A 23,959-nucleotide genomic window follows, 5' to 3' on the forward strand; every position below is an offset into this window, starting at 1 on the left:
AACAGCACTAATAAAGCCCCATTCTTACAGATCATTAACTAAAAAAAGCTGGTTTAGGGTTTAGTTACTCTTTAAAATGACTAATATGCATTCAAACATGGTTATCAAATTTAATTCTAATTACTAAAGTTCTATTATTAAATAATACTTGATTATTATAAAGCTTGACTGACTGATGTTAATAGTGTACTTTCAGATATTTAAAAAACTGCGCCATTTTACAAATATTTATTATATACAGTACAGACCAAAAGTTTGGAAACATTACTATTTTTAATGTTTTTGAAAGAAGTCTCTTCTGCTCATCAAGCCTGCATTTATTTGATCAAAAATACAGAAAAAAACAGTAATATTGTGAAATATTATTACAACTTAAATAATAGTTTTCTATTTGAATATACTTTAAAAAACTAATTTATTCCTGTGATGCAAAGCTGAATTTTTCAGCATCATTACCCAGCCTTTAGTGTCACATGTAACATCCAGTCTATCACATGATCATTTAGAAATCATTCTAATATTCTGATTTATTATGAGTGTTGGAAACAGTTCTGCTGTGCTAATATTTTGATGAATAAAAGGTTAAAAAGAACTGCATTTATTCAAAATAAAAAAAAAATTAATAACATATATTCTAATAATATATTTTCTTTACTATCACTTTTTATCAATTTAACACATCCTTGCTGAATAAAAGTATTGATTTTATTTAAAAAAAAGAAAGAAAGAAAAAAATACTGACCCCAAATTACTGACCAGTAGTGTATATTGTTATTACAAAATATTTATATTTTAAAAACATAGCTTTTTTTTTACTTTTTATTCATCAAAGTATCCTAAAAAAAGTATCACATGTTCTGAAAAATATTAAGCAGCAGAACTGTTTCCAACTTTGATAATGTATCATCATATTAGAACGATTTCTAAAGGATCATGTGATAATGATCCTAAAAATTTAGCTTTGCATCACAGAAATAAATGATAACAAAGTATAATAAATTTAAAAATATTAAATTTAAATGTAAATAATATATCACAATATTACATTTTTTTTTCTGTATTGGTGAGCAAATAAATGCAGGCTTTGATGAGCAGAAGAAACTTCTTTCAAAAACATTAAAAATAGTAATGTTTCCAAAACTTGTGGTCTAACTGTACTACTATATACTATATATATATATATAATATATATATATATATATATATATATATAAGATATATATATACATACATATATATATATATATCAGTCTGGCGAGTAAACTAAAATATTTATTAGCCAATGGCGATTCAATTGCCAAGGTGTCCGTAGAGGGTTGACAGGCTTCAGAGTTTTCTCGGCAGAGGATGAGAAACATTGGCGGAGTTCCGAGTGCTTTCCAGGGTTGCCAGGTTTTCTCAACAAAACCGTCAATTGCTACTCAAAACTAGCGTTTTCGAGAGGGGTTCCCCAGTAAAATTTGCATTCCAGGTGCTAAATATCACCTTATTGACATGAAATGCAACCCGCAGCAACAGTGTTAAAATAGCCAATTCAGCAGAAAAAACGTGGACTTGGTAATGCCGGTGCTTTCCTAGTTGTCGCGTCGGCGATGCTTGGGTCAAAATCAACTAAATATTTTGTCTGTATGCTCACGTGAACCTGCACTCCTGAAGCTTCTCTAGGCCTGCAGTCGGAAACAAGTCTGCCGGTCTCCTTCGGCATCTCGACTTCATCACTTCATCAGCCTACACTAAGGCCATGTCCACACTAATACGTTTTCATTTGAAAACCCATCTTTTTCTCTCCATTTTGGCCTTTCGTCCACACTGAGACAGCATTTTTTATCAAGGAAAACTGAGCTTTTTGAAAATGCTCTCCAAAGTGAAAAAATTTGCAGTGTGGACTGTGAAAACGGAGGCTTTTGAAAACGATGACGCAAGTTTAATCATGTGACATATTATACCAATATATATCCGTGTTTATACTGGTATTTTGAACGTGATGTGCTATGCACTTTCACCCTATTGCTATAGATGTGTTACTTTGTACACTCTTCATATCACAGTCCTGCAAAGATGAAAGCAAATTTACTCGCGATCGCTATTTGCGGCAAAACATGAGGGCAGTTGCGTTTTAGATCAGACATACAATCGTGAGTGTGTGCGACCTGGACGCGTCAGTGAATGGGGAGTTATTTTCGTAAATAAAATAATCATGTCAAAAAAACTCCATGAAAATTCTCTAATGTCTGTTCCGTGTGAATCATCTGCAGTGGGCTTTTTTGAGGCTTTTTGCATGCGCAGAACGCAAATTTAATGTTTTCTGATGTTTCAGTGTGGATGAGACACTTTTGGAAAACGCTTGAAAACGCTAGTGTGGACGGAGAGCGTTTTAAAACGAAAACGCCGTTTTCAAATGTATCCGGATTAATGTAGACTTAGCCTAAGTATCACTTTTGTTTTATGCACTTGTTGCGCTTGGGTGTTAATTTTTATTCTCTGCAACGTTATTCACTCACACATATGTTTAAGATAAAGCACTTGGTGTTGTGTGATTGTCTGTGTATCTAGCAGACTAGCACTGCATAATTAAGATGTTGCTCAAACTAATACATTCAATGTTTGGATCCACTTTTTTTGTAATGAGGCTTTTTGTTTTTGAGGCTCGCTATTAAAGGCTTACAATCTTTACACTGAAAGATTGTTGCTTGCATTATTCCTTTGTGTAAAATATGCTATGTCTAGCACACTGTAATATCCGTTGTCTTAATCATATGCTTTTGTCTTTGTTTCTTCAATCACTGTTTCATTTGCATCTATCTATAACAATTCCTGAATGCCTTGAACTGGAATGGGGTAAGTATTACGACTTAAGTCTCTCCTGTTGCATAGACCATTTTGCAAAGAGGTCCTCACTGTATATTTCTGCATGAGCATCCTCTGCATAAGACCATGAACTTAAATGTTTAAAGTTTACGTTTACGGTAAAAACTAAAGTTTTCCCAATGCATAATATATTGAATAACTCAGGGATGGGCAGTATTTATGATGCATGTATTTCAAATACGTCTTTCAAATACAAAATAGTACTTTTGTAATTTGTATTTTGTAGGGTTGATGAAATTGGCTTCGTATTTTGTATCAAAATACTTCAGTGTTTTGTATTTTGTAATTTTAAAATACTGTAAAATACTTTGTAAGAAGTCTACATGATGACATCATAAAAATGTGGCCTCTGAGTTTCAGTGTTGTACAACATTACATTTTACGATATTAGTGTAATGGTAAACTTGCGTGGAACAGCAGCATTTACTGTCAGTCACTCTGAGAAACTTGTTTTGCTTAAAGGCATCTGTAGCTAAAGAGACCTCTGCAATGTAGTCCACAGGCTACACATACTCATTCAATACACTCCTGTGTTAAGTACATGAGACTCGGACTCGGTCTTGAACTCGGTCACGAGACCGTATTTTAATGGACTTGTGTGCATTTTGACTCTTTATTGACTCGGACTCGAACATATTAGGAATCGGACTTATTCCCAAGTTCACTTGAGTCCCAATCAAAATATTTCATGATTATTACTGTATGTTAATATTGATTGGTGATTTTCTTGTGACATGAGATGTTAGCGTAACGTTACGCAGAGGCAGCAGGGCTCTGGTCAGGATGTCACATTAACTTAACACATTAACTTTTCAAAATGTCTTTTACATCATCTATTATTCAGTTTGCATATAAGAGCCACAAAGAGTTTGTATGCAGTAAAAATCTAAAAAAGAAACATTTTTACCCTTAACTGATAATATTTTTAAACCTATATAAAGTAAATGAAATACGGTGTACATGCCAGGTTATATTTGATATACTGTTTGAGTATGGTGCCAATTTAATTGTTTCCACCAAACATTTTATATAGTCTTGAAGATTTCTTTATGCCTTGTCTCAGACCCAATCTCTCTGGTCTCGGTCTTGACTCGGACTCAACCCTCTCTGGTCTCGGTCTTGACTCGGACTCAACCCTTTCTGAACTCGGTCTTCACTCAGACTTAACCCTCTCTGAACTCGGTCTTGACTTGGACTTAACCCTCTCTGAACTCGATCTTGACTCAGACTCGAATGAGCTGGTCTCAACTACAATACTGATACACTCCCTCACACACACAAACTTACTTTCTCACCCACATTCATAAATAAGTTTGACTGTTTCTGTTAGAACGTTTCAAATGTTTTAGAATACCTGCTCTGTAGTATTCTCTTTTGAAAGTGAAAGTCGTGACATTTGTCAAGTATGGTAACCCATACTCGAAATTGGTGCTCTGCATTTAACCCATCCAAGTGCACACACACAGCAGTGAGAAGTGACACACACACCGGAGCAGTGGGCTGATGCTATATATCCAGCGCCGTGGGAGCAACTGGGGGTTCAGTGCCTTGCTCAAGGGCACTTCAGCCGTGTGTTTTGGGTGTGGGAGAGAGCTATTTTTTTTCTCTTTTTCACATATAACTCCTGCCAGCACCGAGACTCGAACCTGCGACCTTCTGGGTTACAAGTCCAATTCTCTAACCATTAGCCCACAGCTTGGAGTTGGGTTAATGCTCCTTGACAAGTTCTGTTGCTACTTTCTGATTATGTTTCTGGCTACATTTAAAACAAAACATATTGATCATTTAAAGGTACAGGTTGTAGGACCTGCCACTAGAGGGCGCACTACCAAAACAATAACAATCGCGTGGTTTGATGACGCTAAGGAGCGTGGAATGATGGGATTTGTTGTCTTCTACCCAACCGCTGACGGCCATCAATCACACGGAAAGATAAATCATGGATTTAATTGATTACTGTTTAGTCAGATGATATGAAAATGATTACCACTTGTTCAACAAATAGATACACTCGTGTACATTCAAACACAATAATTGGGCATACATTACAAACGCGTCCTCGTGCGGGGCTAGAGATGCGATGCCCCGCGTTTGGCGTTGTAGCCGCACTGGGTAGTACTTTAACGTTAGCTCAAATGATATATAGGGAATTTTAATAATTAATCAGGAATATGATTAATATATATATCTCACGTAACAGTTACATTAAAATTATTGAAGATGAAAAATAGGTCAATTGTATATATCAATAACTCATTACAAGGCACTGTAATTTACTCATTAATATGTCAATATTCCATTCTTCATATCAATTAACGTGATATCTTTTTCTGGGAATTAATGCAAATCAAACAGTGGGTTTGTCCAGCAAACGGCCGTAAGATTAACTTATCAACTTCAATAAAGTTATCACTTCTTATAATTCCAGGAAAAATATTTTCTGGCCATGAAAACCATTCTCCCGTCCTTATAAAAATTTAGGTTACTGAAAAGTAACAAATAAGCTTTGCAGCTAAGATCAAACATTTCATTGACTTCGTAATGTGAGCATTTTAGACAGAAGCAATCATGAATATATTGGCTTTTAATAATTGAACTAATAATACATCAAACTACGATTCACACAGAGTAAATATGCGTATAACAATACAAACATTAAAAAACAAATACAATACAAAACGAATAACAAAATGAGAGAGAGAGAGAGAGTGAGTGAGTGAGTGAGTGAGTGAGTGAGTGAGTGAGTGAGTGAGTGAGTGAAAGGGTGAGCGAGAGAAGGTGAGAGAGAGATAGGCAGAATCATGCAGAATGATCGCGCAGTATGGCAAAATCACATACAGTAACCTTTTTTGAAAGACAACAAGGAATCAGATCACCTTGAAAAGGGAATAGACAACCTTAAGCAGCGTTTAAATCTCTATAGAAAATAATACTTGCATGTGGGTATCTTTGTGCCTGCTAAAGACGAGCGTGCGTTGTTCTTTTAGAGCTGGGCGTGTTCTCTCGTGTCTTCCGGGGGGAGCAGACTCGCGCGAAGTTTCAAAGGTTCAACGAACGTGGAGTTACCAAAGAAATAATTCAGAGTTCGTCTCCCTCGTGTAGGGAGAGGCGAATATAAGAATAAAACTTAGTAAAGAAAAGCAAAGAAAAACGGAGATGAAAGCTCCCTAAGGAGCCATCGCGACAGACGTTCTCTCGACGAAGTGCCGAAACAAAAGTGCCACGAGAAAGTTCTGTGTCAGTCTCTTATGGAGCGACTGGGTTCACGCCTCTGTTTGCGCGAACAACCAATGAACATCCACGATCTGAAGCGGGAAAAAGTTCCTTTGTCTCTGGGGAGACACCCACTCGAGTGAGTTATGGTGTTGTCAGAATTCAGCAATTATATTCCAGCAAGATGGTAATTCCATAATAATACATTTTACTGTAATTTCCTATGTATGAGTGGTTCGGTCAAAGCAAGACGGTTAAACAGATACCAAAAATGACAGGTAAAAGGTAGGAGAAACATAAAGTTACATTCATATGCAGAATTACACACATTTAAAGTTTGATTAACACAATAAAATTGTAGATACTCCAATTTGATATGGAAGACTATGGAAGTAAAACAATGCCAAATGTTTTTGAATTAAAAAAGCTTGTTGAATTACAATAATTGAAAAAAATATGCATTGCATTAACCGTACTTGCATATTAATGCATTGAATTTTTAAGTATTGCATTATTATGGGCTGAAATTCAACATGGTTGTAAATTTAAACCCTGAATATTTCGATTAAAAACATTTCAAACAGATTTTTATAATCAAAAATTCAAGAATCCATATTCACCTTTCAGATTTCACTTCCAAAATATTCGATCTGTTTAAAAATACAACTTATAATATTCAACAAACAAGTTTCAGTCCATTTTATTTCGCTTTACAAATTCGCTTCCACAAATTCAGTGGTTCAAATTCGACAGTAAATTCAACGTTTCACATCCGGGAACAGCAGGAAAATCAGTAGATTACCGAGCATAATCTCATCTGCTGTAAATCGTCTTCACCAGCAGGAGGTGTAAGCGCGTCTTGACAAGCATCAAAGCAATAGAGACGAGAGGCCTTCATAAAACGTCATTTGTCGAAATGGACCGAGCGTTGAGTACAAGTTATGATTTTATTGGTCAGTATACTGTATTTATATGCGGAAAGATTAAGACCCAAATCATTGTTTACTCAAGTGTCTAAGTGATTAATCTTTACCCCGAGTACACAAGCTGTTTTTTTTTACTGCAAAGGTGATGTAATCAATATAAATCCAGAATTCTCTTGCCTTTGTTTTTTGTTTTTTTTAGTAAAACCACTATAATACGCTGAAATGGAGAGTGTATTGTTTGATTATGCCACTAATGACAAGATACTAAATAGCACCAACCCAATCGCAATTCTAAAGTAAATCTGCCGCTTGTAAATTAAAAAAGTTACATTTCTACCACTATATCAGTTAATCTCCGTCTTTTAATTAAATAGGACTTGTCTCTGCTATGTCCAGGTAAGGGCTTCGTTTCTCAAAAGCATTGTAGGTCTAAGTAGATCGTAGAACCAATGTCACAGTGTTTCCCGCAGCCTTACACTCTATTCGTGGCGGCAGGACGCACTTTAATAACGGGAGAGGTAGCGGTTTCTCCGGTGACGGCTGTAAAGCAGCGCTGGGCTCACAAACGCTGCCTTATCAAGCATTACACGCAAAATGAAATAAAAATGAAATCGAACATTTTCTAAACATAGTCGGTTTCCTTCTGAAATACAGTGATGAAAAACACCCGCTCTGCTTTTTGATTTTGAAACGTGCAGTGTTCATGTTTATTTAATTAAGTCAAAGCCTTTTGGAAAATCTATTTGTGGCGGAATTTTGTGTGGCAAAGATGATATTTGTGTACTACCCTGGAGGTGAGGTCATTTTAAATCTTTTGGGGTGGCACATCAAAAAATAAATAAATAAATAAAGGGTTTGCAATATTGACAAGAAATGATATCTCTGTGATTTCTGGGATTTTATCGATAACGAAAATTAGACAATATTTTGCTGTGTGTGTTATTGTGCTGATATCTTATGTCTAAGTGTGCTGACAGTGAGGCTTTTTTTTTTTTTTTTTACCTTTACGGCATTTTTTCTAAAAGTGTGCACCATCTTTTAAGTCAGACACTTGCATTTGGGCTGTTACCAAGCAAATGCAATCAGTATCAACAAAATTGATCTTTGCAATGCAGAGAAAACAGAAACTGCATCTGAAGTGCCATTTAGATGTTTTTACACACTGTTTAATGGAGCTCTGAGGGACATGGAATACTTTAACCTGGAGTTACAAATTAATAAATAATGTTTTGATATTTTAAACATAAAACATTGAAAACTGATGTTTGAAAAAAAATGAAATGGTACCTTAAATGTGAAATTAAAACAGCCAGTAGGTGGTAGCGAGTCACTGTTAATAAGTGAGTCATTGCGATTGAACCGAATCATTTAAACGGTTGATTCATTCAGGAACGAAACACTATCATGTTGCTCAGAGACGCAAAACAGTGGCTGTGTTTGGAATGATTTTTGTTTTTAGAAATAGAGCGCAAAAACTGAATATGTTGTCTAAAACGTAAAACCCTTGATATTAACTTCTTGTTTATTGAACTGTTGTATAAAATCAATGTCACATTTGCAATTATGCAGACTTCTGGAGAAAAACGTCACTCTTCGTGTGATAGTAGCTAACTATATTAAATGATATATAAATTATATAGATCTAAAATTAATAGATTTAAAATAGATTTCAATTAATAGTAGCCACTGCAAATCATCCTAGGGGTGGCCAGAGTTTATACAGGGGTGGCCGTGGCCACCGCTTGGGGGCGCCCCTGGCGGACAGTTTTGATATTGTGACGGCCCGCCACAAATAAATCAATGTGTGGGAAACCCTGTCCACTCACGATGCTTTTTTTTTTTTTTTAGAAAGACAGTCCTGTATCTACATTAAAAATGTGATATCTATGATGACGTAATATTTTGTTAAGCTACTTTCCATCTTCGATCCATGTCGTGTTTGTTTCACAAGGGAGACATTGAAGTGCTGAGATCAAGGCACCTTTTGTCACTTTCAACACAAGAAAGAGCTGATGGGTCTTCTATGAGTCAGGGTATAAACAGGTATTGCATTTTTTTTTTCAAACATTTTTATTAAATGGCAACACGTACATTGTGATAAAAATTGTGATTTTTTTTTTTTTTTATCTCAGCACTTCAATGTCTCCCTTGTGAAACAAACACGACATGGATCGAAGATGGAAAGTAGCTTAACAAAATATTACGTGATCATAGATATCAAATTTTTAATGTAGATACAGGAGTGTCTTTCTAAAAAAAAAAAAAAGGGCATCGTGAGTGGACAGGGTTTCCCACACATTGATTTATTTGTGGCGGGCCGCCGTCACAATATCAAAACTGTCCGCCACAAATAGATTTTCCAAAAGGCTTTGACTTAATTAAATAAACATGAGCACTGCACGTTTCAAAATCAATAAGCAGAGCGGGTGTTTTTCATCACTGTATTTCAGAAGGAAACCGACTATGTTTAGAAAATGTTCGATTTCATTTTTATTTCATTTTTGCGTGTAATGCTTGATAAGGCAGCGTTTGTGAGCCCAGCGCTGCTTTACAGCCGTCACCGAGAGAAACCGCTACCTCTCCCGTTATTAAAGTGCGTCCTGCCGCCACGAATAGAGTGTAAGGCTGCGGGAAACACTGTGACATTGGTTCTACGATCTACTTAGACCTACGATGCTTTTTGAGAAACGAAGCCCTTACCTGGACATAGCAGAGACAAGTCCTATTTAATTAAAAGACGGAGATTGATTAACTGATATAGTGGTAGAAATGTAACTTTTTTAATTTACAAGTGGCAGATTTACTTTAGAATTGCGATTGGGTTGTATTTAATGGTGCTATATAAAAAATGGTGCTATTTAGTATCTTGTCATTAGTGGCATAATCAAACAATACACTCTCTATTTCAGCGAATTATAGTTTTACTAAAAAACAAACAAACAAAAGGCAAGAGAATTCTGGATTTATATTGATCACATCACCTCACAGCTTGTGTACTCGGGGTAAAGATGAATCACTTAGACACTTGAGTAAACAATGATTTGGGTCTTAATCTTAATTTTCCGCATATAAATACAGTATACTGAACAATAAAATCATAACTTGTACTCACCGCTCGGTCCATTTCGACAAATGACGTTTTATGAAGGCCTCTCGTCTCTATTGCTTTGATGCTTGTCAAGATGCGCTTACACCTCCTGCTGGTGAAGACGATTTACAGCAGATGAGATTATGCTCGGTAATCTACTGATTTTCCTGCTGTTCCCGGATGTGAAACGTTGAATTTACTGTCGAATTTGAACCACTGAATTTGTGGAAGCGAATTTGTAAAGTGAAATAAAATGGACTGAAACTTTGTTTTTGTTGAATATTATAGGTTGTATTTTTAAACAGATGGAATATTTTGGAAGTAAAATCTGAAAAGTGAATATGGATTTTTGAATTTTTGATTATAAAAATCTGTTTGAAATGTTTTTAATTGAAATATTCAGGGCTGAAATTTACAATTATGTTGAATTTCAGCCCATAATAATGCAAGACTTAAAAATTCAATACATTAATATGCAAGTACGGTTAATGCAATGCATATTTTTTCAATTATTGTAATTCAACAAGCTTTTTTAATTCAAAAACATTTGGCATTATTTTACTTCCATAGAAGACACCTAAGCACAAAAAGGAAATACAGTCAATACATTTAGAATATATTTACTTTCCTTTTTCCTTACAAGAATTCCTAGCGAGCTGGGCTTTTTTTCTGTTTCTCCCTTGGGGTAATAAAGTTTTACGATCTGGTCAGGAATTTAAACCCAGCCATGCTGGCACGAGGCCGGCCATTCAGCTTGCAGAGAGTTTGATTTACCTGCATGAGTTCAGGGGCTAAAAGCTTTGGGTTTTAGCCAAGGAATGTGCATTGTTTTAGATTCAATGAGCCATGATTCATTAATTCAGAACCAATGAATGAATGAACTGCTCATACACTACAGCGTGTATGCCCCATAATACTAATCTTGTTGATCGTTATAATAGCATGCGTTTTCTGTATGCTATACCTGTTGAGTAAAACACAAGCGAGATCGGCATCTCTTTCTAGTTGAAGTTTGTCACAAAGCTCTCTCCATCTAGAAAATGCAACACCGATACTGATCCTCGCTCTTTCTCTCCTCTTGTCCCAAACTCTTATTGGGTCATTTGGTTGGCCCGTACGCTTACGTTTACGGGAGCTGTCCTTGTCAACAGAACCAGCGGCAGACGGTAAACAGTAATTATGTTCCATAAATAAGTAACACAATCCACCATAAAATGTGCAAGAAGAAGTAAATAAGGAACTGCTTGAAGCAAGCAAGTGGTTTGCTGGACGCTAGACACTACTTCTGCATTTGTCCACGACATTGTTGTCATGTGGTTTCTACGTCAGTAAAGGCGGTCACAAAGGGTAACTAACGTCATTGACAGGCGACTGCTCTGCCCAGTGTCAGTGTTTAGAATGGGAATTTTCTCATGATTTACAAGTAGTTGAAAACATTAGAGATATTGTTAGTAATCAGCTGGACAAAATATACAACACTAGCCTAGTGGTTTTTGGATATTTTACTGCAAATATCTTACAAATTGTACCTTTAATAATTGTTGAAAAGCTAAAAAAAAAAAATCAACTTCCAAATAGGTGTCCAATGATTGATAAATGTTTGATTGCTGAATATTGTACCCTAATTGAAGTAGCTGTTTAGTAGGATCATGATTTTGCATACCTGACACATAAAATTATAATATTTATGATTAACATTCAAATGTATAATTAGTTAGAAATTTGTTGCTATGAATTCATGTGCCATCACTTTGTTCAGTTTGCCATCAATGTTTGTCGCTGAATCAGTGTTGCTGATGCAAAGTAGGCCCTTCATTACCAAACACCAAGTAACTAAATTAGGATACAATTGAGTCGTTCACAAACTGTTAAACATTAAACTGTTGGTTACTTTAAAACTAACCTTGATCTGGGAGATCACAGGGATATGTGAATATTTGATCTGTTAACTGGTTGCATATGTCAGATTAATTGCATGACTCAGGCAGAGAAAAGCTGTTGCTATCAAACATTGTTAACTTGATCAAATGTCATGCTCCCGTTTAAAAGTATTTTTTAGTATTTTTAAAATGCAAAAATACAGTAGTTTATTTTGATACCTGGTGTGGCTTCTGTATTTTGTAGTTTATTTTGATACACTTAAAATGAAGGTATTTGGTATTTTATTTTAAAATACATTTTGATGTATCTTTGCCCAACCCTGTACTAACCAAGAATTTCATCAGTTTTGTCTAATCTGTTATTTTACTATTCTCAGGACATATTAGATTTAAGGCAATTAGCTCTAGCTTAGCTATGTGGCCTTAGTTTGCACTGATAAATAACTAGTTGGCGCTCTCTTTTTTTCTGTGTGGTGAGCATTAGAGTATTCTGTCTTGGAACTTGTACTCGTTAAGGCCTTGCTATAGTCTGATGTTTATGTACTTCCTGTCTATAACTGTCTATAACTCAAGGTACAGTATAATACTCTTAGCAAACTACTGGTGGTGGTTACTTCTCTCATGCTCCTCATGTCCACTCTATCACCGTTTTTCCACATACAACGGCCTATCGTGGTCATCTACACATGAGGCTTTCACATCACATAGTTTACGCAGGCATCAATGCAATTGCAGCCTGTCGGGCCTTCACTTTACATGGCCTATTGATGCTTCACATTACTCACCCTATAGCGCCCTTTGCTCCATTTGGCCTATTGTGACCTTCAGGTAAGTGACTATTCTTGTTTACATAACTGTCTATTATTGTCCTTCGTGAAATTGGCCTGTGATGGCTTTTTTCATTACATGAACTATGCTGTCTTTGTTAAATGTTAAATTTGTTAAATGGCATAATGTGGCCTGTCATTAGTGCATGCAGTTATTCGTTTGTAAATATCTATGCATTTTGTTTAAGGTAAATTTAAGCAAATATTGGTGGTGGTGTCACACCTATTCATTACATCTTCCCTTTCACCACCTCTCGCGGCCTTCCGTCATGGCCTCTTGTAGCCTTTCTCTCATGGCCTATCGGGGCCTTTCTCTCTGCAGCTGGTTCAGCTCTATTTAGTCACCTTTAGAAGCTGCGGTCTGTCACTGCTTCTATACACCGGCCACTACTGCTGTTGAACTTGGAGTTCAAATGTCAGCTATCAAGCTACTGGGAAGATGGTCATCCTCCGCATTTGAATCCTACATTAGACCTGAACCACAAACCATTTCAAAGAATATCAAGCTGTCCTCAAGGTAATCTATATGCAATTATTGGTGGTGGTACAATACCTATTCATTTTACTCCCAACAACCTCTATGGTTTACTGTGGCTTAACTTGGCCTTTCTTTCTGTGGCCTGTCTTTCATGGCCTTGCCCTCTGTTACCCATCTCCTGGCGTTTCCCACCGTGGTTTATTTACATGGCCTTCCTCTCTGTGCCTACTGAGGCATTTCATTCTACAGCCTCTTGGCTTTCTCACTTTGGCCCATCTGTGCATCTCCATCTGTGACCTAGCTATACCTTTTCTCCGCAGCCTTTGTGGCTTATCTTAAAGGCCAACGATTCATTGAATGAGCCGTATAACCAACTCAGGTATGGATATTAATATCCAAAGTATAGTGAAAACAATATTAATCAGCACAGTAATAAGATCGGCAGTTTAAGACATTAACTTGTAAGCACAAAACACAAGATACTTCTCTTTTCAATATGAATAAGGCTTTATTAGATAAATCTAAGACATGTGAACTAATCTAACACATAAGCACACGGACTCACACATTCACACAAGTTGCAGGAGGATAGAGAGTTAGGAAAGAATGGGTTTAAGAGAATGAAAATGTGAAATCCAAAGTTTACAGCAATACGTGAAATTGCATAGACATGAACAACAATCAATCACTTAAATCTTGCACTGAGTTCCTCAATAAGGTTAAAATTATATTAGATAGCTACACCTGTTTAGATCAGAGTCTGGAGGTACGTTACTTGCATTGCCTGTGTAAAGGGGGTTCCCTTTGTTGTCATACAAAAGGAGGTTTCCCGAGGTTGCTGATTGGCTGGAAGTTCAGTAGTCGTTGAAGTGACGTCTTGGGAAGCCAATGGTTGGGCGTTGGCTAACGATGCGGAGTTGTGGGCTGGTTGAAGTTTCAGACGGGCACGCAAGGTCAGACTCGGAGACACGGCGTTACAAAACTTAACTCAGAACACGAAACTCTCAAACGGAAAATAAAAGGAACTAAAGTAAAAGAATAGAAGTAAAGTTTGATGAGACTAGGTGGTGTTTTAAGAGATGAAAATTCATGTTTAATTATTCTTATGGACATTGACAGTGTTGTCAATGCATTTTTGTTGATTAAAATAAAATTACAACACTAAAGGAGTCAATAAATGAGTAATATAAAAGAGGAAAATATTGCCATAAAATGACACTCACACACACACACGCATTCTGATTTTCAGCAATATAAAAATAGGGTTAAATAAAATACATAACGTTGTATAGTGACTTGAAAATAAAGAAATAAAAATGTTTAGCTTGATGAATAAAAATCAATAAAAATAAGAAACTATGAGTTTAATGAAACAATTGTTCAGTGTATATATATATATACACTCACCTAAAGGATTATTAGGAACACCATACTAATACTGTAATAGATCCCCTTTCGCCTTCAGAACTGCCTTAATTCTATGTGGCATTGATTCAACAAGGTGCTGAAAGCATTCTTTAGAAATGTTGGCCCATATTGATAGGATAGCATCTTGCAGTTGATGGAGATTTGTGTGATGCACATCCAGGGCACGAAGCTCCCGTTCCACCACATCCCAAAGATGCTCTATTGGGTTGAGATCTGGTGACTGTGGGGGCCATTTTAGTACAGTGAACTCATTGTCATGTTCAAGAAACCAATTTGAAATGATTCGAGCTTTGTGACAGTGCATTATCCTGCTGGAAGTAGCCCATCAAAGGATGGGTATATGGTGGTCATAAAGGGATGGACATGGTCAGAAACAATGCTCAGGTAGGCCGTGGCATTTAAACGATGCCCAATTGGCACTAAGGGGCCTAAAGTGTGCCAGGAAAACATCCCCCACACCATTACACCACCACCACCAGCCTGCACAGTGGTAACAAGGCATGATGGATCCATGTTCTCATTCATATGCATAGTGGTAACAATTAATGATGGATCAATGTTCTGCACAGTGGTAACAAGGCATGAAGACCAGGCAACATTTTTCCAGTCTTCAACTGTCCCATTTTGGGTGAACTCGTGCAAATTGTAGCCGCTTTTTCCTATTTGTAGTGGGCGATGGTGGTACCCGTTGGGGGTCTTCTGACTGGTTGTAAGCCATCCGCCTCCAGTTGTGCGTGTTGTGGCTTCACAAATGGCTTTGCTGCATACCTCGGTTGTAACGAGTGGTTATTTCAGTCAAAGTTGCTCTTCTATCAGCTTGAATCAGTCGGCCCATTCTCCTCTGACCTCTAGCAACAAGGCATTTTTCGCCCACAGGACTGCCGCATACTGGTGTTTTTTTCCCTTTTCACACACCATTCTTTGTAAAACCCTAGAAATGGTTGTGTGTGAAAATCCCAGTAACGAGCAGATTGTGAAACTACTCAGACCGGCCCGTCTTGCAACAACAACCATGCCAAGCTCAAAATTGCTTAAATCACCTTTCTTTCCCATTCTGACATTCAGTTTGGAGTTCAGGAGATTGTCTTGACCCAGGACCACACCCCTAAATGCCATTGAAGCAACTGCCATGTGTTTGGTTGATTAGATAATTGCATTAATGAGAAATTGAACAGGTGTTCCTAATAATCCTTTAGGTGAGTGTATATATTAATTAACAGGGCAAATGATAAGGCTCAATTCAATTCACATTATTTTTTACATTTTTTTACTTTATTAATGAAAACAAATTGTCACAACACCGGTTCACAGAAAAATAAAGTTTCTACATTATATTTAGAAACTTACATATTCATATTCTTACATATATCAATTATTTTATACAGTATCATCCCCTAAATTACTACACATCGCAGTAAACTTTCTACATTTTGTTTTTTTTTTTTTTTTTTTATATTTCCATTAAGATCATGTAATATAATTGATCATTTTAAAAAGCTGTATTATTTATTTTTATTGTAAACCTCCCATCACGCAATAAAATTCTGCATGCGCTAACATTTTTATTAAAACTTTTGTTTTGAAGCGATCTGAATTATGACTACAAGAAATTTCATCATAAAAACATTTGCATTGTTATATCAGTGTAATATCAATGTCAGCATACAAATTTGTGTTCTGTTAAATCATATAAACAAGCACGCACATAAACATTGCAGGCTAAAAGAGATGTATCCCCATTTTAAAGAATATGACAGCATGTTACTGAAGCAAATCATTCATTTTAAACAAAAAAAAAAGTTTTTCCACTAACTACTCATAAACGCAAAAACAACAACATTTACAGTCGTTTCAAAACATCTACAGTGCACCACTGATTATACATAACATACTTTATAAAAATAAACATTTACTATAGTTTAATTTGTCAATAAAAATGATTTACATTATTTTGGGGCAATGTCGTTCATACCTACGAATGAAATGTTTACAAAATGTACATGCTGGAAAGTGCTGGACTACAAAGTGGAAAATGAAATCATGCTTTGAGCTCTTCTCACTGACAGAAGTGAAATGTCAGTCCGAGGTGATCGTGCTGACACACACACACACACCTTGTTTTTTTGTTTACTGTGGACACTCCATAAGTGATGATTTTGTACAGTACAAACTTCATACCATGCCAGCTTGTTTTTATAAAGGAACTCATCTCTATTTTAAGAAGATGATGGCAAATTTATAAAATATGTTACTATATATATATATATATATAACACTCAATCTAATTTTCCAGAGTGCTTAGGTGATGATTTTGTTTTGTACTTGTAGAATTTTGTTTTGTACTTAAAGGATTACTTTTTTTTGTTTGTTTTTTACTTGGAAGATTTTAGTTTGTACTTGGAGGATTTTTTGTCATTGAAGAAAATAGTTTACTTTTGTATATGTAAAACATACTGTATTTGTTTGATAGGTACGTTTTTTTTATTTGCAGAACAAAATGCATTAGTTTGTGAGGATGATGTTTGTATTTGCAAACCAGTTTGTTTGTGAATCGTTGGGTGTGAGTAAAACACGTTTTTTTTTTTTTTTGGGTTTTTGGTGTTTTTCACTCTATATGATATCAGGTGTTATCAGAGAGATGTGTGTGGGTTTTAGAAGTGTGTGAGTTTTGTGTGGCTTTGTTTTGTTTCATTCTTGCTTGTGTGTGAAAAAACTCTCGCGACGGCGAGGCGGCTGTGTCGGATTGAGCAGTTGAGCGCAGTTGCTCTTATCAGTCTAAAACGACTGACTGACGACACAGCTTCATGCTCATTGGCTGAGAATGTCAACTGATACATTTTCTCTTTATTCTAAGAATAAGATTACCCATTTATTTATTTATATTAGCATGAGAACTAAACAAAAACAAAACACGCCTAGTGAAGTTAAGAATTAGGGCATGCGTTTATTTTATTTAATTTTTCTGTTAATTAGAATTCTTCCTTGTTATTTTCACTTTATTCTATTGTATGTTTGTGTGTATTAATAAATCAATCCATTAAAAATGTACATGCACACATACATATCTAAATGGACTGTTCAGCCATTATGCCTCATCTTTGAGTGGTTTCATCTGAGAAGTGTCAGGGTCTGGCTTAAAGCAAGGGAAGAAAATTCTGAAGAATGTTTGCTACAAAACAGCTTTGACTTGCATAGTATAGAAAAATACTATGGACGTGAAATGGTGGCAGAAACCTGCTTGTTTGCAAACATTCTTCTAAATTTCCTCCTTTGTGTTCAGCAGAACAAAGGAATTGATGCACATGATGACAAAACAGTGGTATTTCGATTACATCCACTGCGTCTGCGATAAAAAAAACGCGAACGCGATCTCCTCCATTGCTGACGTTTGCATGCGACACAACAGCGAGATTCAGAAAGTATCCGACTTTAAAGGTCTTTTTTGACCCCTCCCCTTACTGTAGCCGCCTACTCTCGCCTACATTTCAGGCGAGGCAAGAGAGAAGCACCCGGCTGCAGCCTGCAGATCGAGGCGGGGCTGCACCTGGGGCGTGCAGCCCCGCCCCATACCATCAGAGATGCAGGCTTCTGAACTGAGCGCTGATTACAACTTGGGTTGTCCTTGTCCTCTTTAGTCCGGATGACATGGCGTCCCAGTTTTCTGGAAGTATTCCTGAGCCCATGTTGTGATTTTCATTACAGTAGCATTCCTGTATGTGATGCAGTGCTGTCTAAGGGCCCAAAGATCTTGGGCATCCAGTATGGTTTTCCGGTCTTGACTCTTACACACAGATATTGTTCCAGATTCTCTGAATCTTTGGATGATATTATGCACCGTAGATGATGATAACTTCAAACTCTTTGCAATTTTTATCTGATAAACTCCTTTCTGATATTGCTCCACTATTTTTCGCCTCAGCATTGGGGGAATTGGTGATCCTCTGCCCATCTTGACTTCTGAGAGACACTGCCATTCTGAGAGGCTCTTTTTATACCCAATCATGTTGCCAATTGACCTAACAAGTTACAAATTGGTCCTCCAGCTGTTCCTTATATGTACATTTTAAATTTTTCGGACTCTTATTGCTACCTGTCCCAACTTTTTTAGAATGTGTAGCTCTCATGAAAACCAAAATGAGCCAATATTTGGCATGACATTTTCAAAATGTCTCACTTTCAACATTTGATATGTTGCTGTTATCTATATTCTATTGTGAATAAAATATAAGTTTATGAGATTTGTAAATTTCCCCATTCCTTTTTTACTCACAATTTCCTTAACTGCGTGCCTTGCTGTTAAGGAAGTAGCAGAAGTAGCGTTAGTCCCGTGGGCGGCTGTAGCAGATGTTAGCTGTATGAAAAGTTATTTTTATTTAGTTTTTTTAGTACGTATGCTGTCCAGTGATGCCGGGAAGAGCGTGTTGTGTGGTTGGCTGTTTTAACAACAGCACAAAACTACAGGCCTGGAATAAAACTGTTTGTGAAATTCACGAACCTTTGTTGCACATTGACTGTCCATGTTTATGGCCATACGAATTACACAGAGTTCTTTACTAATAGCTAGAGATGATCAGTTCACGTGCCGCTAGGGATCTGTCGCGTCACATTTACAAGCACCAAAACGGTATTCATTGTTTGAATTTCATAATAAAATTGACAGAATCTGAGAGCTGAGATTTTTTTCTATCATAAGTAACCTGCTCTGCCTAGTCTGTCGGTCTCCGTGTCCTCTTTGCATCGCGATTTTTCTGTGCGTGAGAAAATGGATGTGTGGTGTGAGAGCGTGTGAAAAGCGTTAATTGCGTGTGTCTCACATTTTATTGCATTTGTATTAGTTGTTTGAAGAGTAAAAAAAAATCCGTGGGTCTTAACGCAATTACAATTGGCAAGTCGGTCGGACTAAAAGGGGAAATAAATAATAAATTGGGTCAGTCCTGAATTGACAGGGTCGGTCGGGTTATGGCAAACAAGAATATTTTTAAGGATGGCTTAATAGTTATTTGAAACTTGTGAAGCTTGTGAACATATTAACAACACAGCTAGTAATGACAGTGTTCGGTTTTATTGTTGTCATCAATTAATACACTTCTTAATTACAATACATTACATATTTATACATTATTACATTATGTTGTCAATAAATTACCTTTATCAGTAAGTTTAGACCACTGCCTGACATCATCTACCCAATTTCCCCTTTCACCAGACATTTTCTTTAATGAGCGGGATCCGCTTTCATTGAAATGTCATTAGAGGGCACCGGCAAGTGTCACACAGTCACACTTCGCAGGCACGCAGTAATGGCGGCAGGCAAGATGGCGGCGCCCATAGAGTTTGCGGCGGATTTGTGTATACGCATCATAAGCGTCCATGTTTTTTTTTTTGTTTTTTTTTTTTTTTTTCACTTAATTTGGGAAGTGAATAAAGTGGGACTTTGCAAGTTAGGGACAGCGATATCTTTATATTAATTTCATAACTCAAGATTTGGACAGAGATTGAATTTGCATTTTCATCAGAATCAGAAAGAGCTTTATTGCCAAGTGTGTTGAATTTGCAGAAGGAAATCGTCTTGGTGTCAGGAGCTTCCAGTACAGAAAGTACAAACATAGTGCAGACATACATATAATAAGGTAATAAAAACTAATAATATAATAAAGAGTAATAATAAAATATTCATTCAGCCTGTCTGATGTTTTTGTTTTGTGCAGTTGCTTCATGTTGCATATATTTTTGGTTTGTTTGTTTGTTCAAGGTTAGTTTGGCCAGTAACAGAGCAAAATAAACATTTAATAAATGTAATAATAATAATAATAAAAGTAATAAGAACTAAATAAATTGGCAACAAGTATGGGAATCGGCTCATTTGATTGTAAAACAAATAAATAAAGTCGGAAATTGGAATCGGTCACAAAAAATCCTGATCAGTGCATCCATAGAGTTAGACCTACCTGAAAGACCTGAAAAAGTATGGTTCATTTCAGTTTTATCTTTGAATTATTGTACCTATTTGTGCAAAATGGTTATTATTTATTACAATACAATGTTACAGTCAACAATGAAAACAATAAGTTTTATTTATTGATTTATTGATTGATTGATTGTGGCAAGGCCTGTGAAAATTTTGCCAGGGCAAAAATTTAAAAAACCACTGGCCGAACTGGACCAGCAGAAAACTTCCTTAGCGTTAAGCCCTGTCAATACGAACAAAATCAGTATCATAACACTTCTACACAGATCTGTAGAACACGAAGGTTACATAATGATTTGTTAAAGTTAAAAACTTGTAAAAATATGTACTTGAAAAAAAACAGGATGACTTTGAATAGCATCACTGTAAAATTGTGAGGGAAGAGCTGAGCAAGTCTTGCACATGTATTTCCTGGTCTGAGAGTGACTTCCTGCTTAAACAGGAAAGTAATGGGGATACCAAAAAAAAAAGGTAGAAAAATATATGTATGTAAAAGGAGGAATGAATGTGTGTGAAAGCAAAAAAATGTATGTATGTGTAAGGAGAAGTATGTGTATGTGTGTGAGAGAGTAGAAATGCATGTAAGTGAAAGGAGAATGTATGTGTGTGCGAGTACTAATGTATGTATGTGAAAGGAGAATGTAAGTGTGTGTGAGAGAGTAGAAATGTATGTATGTGACTGGAGAATGTATGTGTGTGCGAATACTAATGTATGTATGTGAATGGAGAATGTAAGTGTGTGAAAGCAAGAATATATCCATGTGAAAGGAGAATGTAAGTGTGTGAGAGTAAAATGTATGTATGTGAAAGGAGAATGTATGTATGTGAAAGGAGAATGTAAGTGTGTGAGAGTAAAAATGTATGTATGTGAAAGGAGAATGTATGTGTGTGAAAGCAAGAATATATGTATGTATGTGTACGGAGAATGTAAGTGTGTGAGAAGTAAAAATGTATGTATGTGAAAGGAGAATGTATGTGTGTGAAAGCAAGAAATATATGTGTATGTGTAAGGAGAATGTAGGTGTGAGAGTAAAAATGTATGTATGTGAAAGGAGATATGTATGTTTGTGAATGGAGAATGTAAGTGTGTGAGAGTAAAAATGTATGTATGTGAAAGGAGAATGTATGTGTGTGAAAGCAAGAATATATGTATGTGTAAGGAGAATGTAAGTGTGTGAGAGTGCCAGAATGAATTATGGCTTGTACGGCCCCTCATACACAGCATTTGTAGCTTTTTAATCAACATACTCTGTCCTACACCAACTACACACACATTTCTTATCATGTATGTCTATGAAAGACAATCAAAACCAATCAGAGTAGGTATGGGGCGGGGCTGCACGTGCAACCAGGTGCCAAACAGCCCCGCCTCGATCTGCAGGCTGCAGCCGGGTGTACTTGAGGCAAGGCGCATCTCAAACAGACTATTGTTTACGTAGTTAAAATCCGCTCGTACCCTCACACGCAGCAGACTCGATGAAATTTAGTGACTCACCTGATATTCTGAGGCAGATGAAGAAAAACAACAACAGATGAAACAGCAGTGTCACTGAATATATTTTCCAACAAGGAAGCATCATTACGGTTTAGTTGTACCACTCATAACTACGAAGAAGATAAATTCGTTGCATCCGTTATTCTAAAATAGTGATGAGTCGTACACGAACGAGCCGGCACGAAAGCCCATTATTTGTAGCGAACGAGAAGAGCCGACTCCCGTCTGGGAGAGCCGAATCTTCTTCTTCTGCCTTGATGTTTAACGCATAGACATATTGATACCTAGACGCCTCACTGGCCGCTTAGAGCCATTGCTGCGATACGTCATCCCTGTTTGCAAGACGAGAAGGGTCTGGCTGCAGACCTTGAGCGAGTGGAGCTCCACTCTCGAACCGGAAATACGTCACCTCCACTTGAAAACATCAAGATAGCGTCGCCGTAAGTTCTTCAAACTTAAACTCAGGTAATTTTATCTCAGCATCGCTAAAATGGTGAACTGACGCTGTTGTAACGTGCAGGGGTTGCGTGAAATTACTCACAAAAGGATTAATAAACACGATGGATTTCTTTGTAAAAATAGGCTAACGATTGCGTCACAACCACTCGACTCTCTGTCGCACAGTAGAGAAATTACCGTACAGACAGGAGGAGAAGCTCGCAGGCAATCAGGGAGACGTCAAGAGATATGGCGTACTGGCGTTACATTTTAAAATACTATACCAAAATAATTAATCAGAATACTTACTCCTGCTCACTCAGGCCAAAGAACTCCCCGCTCAAGCTCGCCGTCTCTGCAAGATTAACGATGGCAGTTTTGCACGCACAGCTACTAGAAGATTTACATCTGTCAGACAGGTTGCTGACGTCATCAAGCTTAGTTTGAGTCTGCGCGTCAGAAACGGAAGTGCTAAAAATCGCTAAAAACGGGCTTCACTTGTCTCAATTGAGTTCCAATGGGGTCGCTGTGTCCGTTTCTTTTACTGTCTATGGCAGCCAGACCCTCTTGGGTGGCCCGAGTGCAGCCTGCAGATCGAGGCGGGGCTGCACGTGTCGCCCCGCCCCATACCTACTCTGATTGGTTCGATCGTCTTAGCCCTGCAGAGTTTAGTTCTAACCCTGCTCCAGCACACATATCATGTAGGTTTCAAAAAAGCCCAAATGATTAGATTAGCTGGATCAGGTGTGTTTAATTAAGGTTATATTTAAACTGTGCAGGGCTGTGGCCCTCCAGGAACTGAGTTTGACACCCTTGACATAGATGATAGGAAATGTGTGCGTAGTTGGTGTAAGACGGAGTATGTTGTTTAAAAAGCTAAAAAGGAGTTTTACAAAGCCTTCATTATAATGCACAGAAGAAAAAATAAAATAAAACATTAACCTGTAACTCGCCATGTCCCTGAAATGATTGTTTTGCTAAAATAAACTGATCTTTAGGCTAACAGATGAACAACCCACTACATTTAATAAATGAACTGGGTTTATTATCCACAGAGGGAGGATCAGGTCTTCAGATAGAAGAATGAATTATGAATTTTGGTAAATTTGATTTTCATATCATCAGAGTATAAGAAAGTATTGTTTTAATTTATATAGCATGGCAAGACAATTATTGTTACATATAATCATCTGAAACAGGCTAATGTGTCTTCTGTGTGCAATTTCAATTTTTATGAAACTTAAATTTTCTTTACTACATTACAAAGCATAGAATTTTCCTCCCCTTTATTTCAGGAAAATATGCTGCTCCTTGTTATTTTAAAGTGAAGAAATCGAGAAACTTTTATTT

General features: G+C 36.8%; 1 protein-coding gene across 1 annotated transcript in view; it reads right to left on the reverse strand.

The window, feature by feature from the left end:
* Window positions 1-22,773, reverse strand: part of LOC122146054 (nectin-1-like) — a 42,656-nt gene extending 19,883 nt beyond the window's left edge. The window contains 1 exon segment of the mRNA XM_042763101.1: window positions 22,172-22,773. Coding sequence (XP_042619035.1) covers window positions 22,172-22,256 — 85 coding nt within the window. The 5' untranslated portion in view covers window positions 22,257-22,773.
* Between the last annotated feature and the right edge of the window lie 1,186 nt (window positions 22,774-23,959).

The sequence above is a fragment of the Cyprinus carpio genome, chromosome A9 (assembly GCF_018340385.1).
Source record: "Cyprinus carpio isolate SPL01 chromosome A9, ASM1834038v1, whole genome shotgun sequence".
Lineage (NCBI taxonomy): Eukaryota > Metazoa > Chordata > Actinopteri > Cypriniformes > Cyprinidae > Cyprinus > Cyprinus carpio.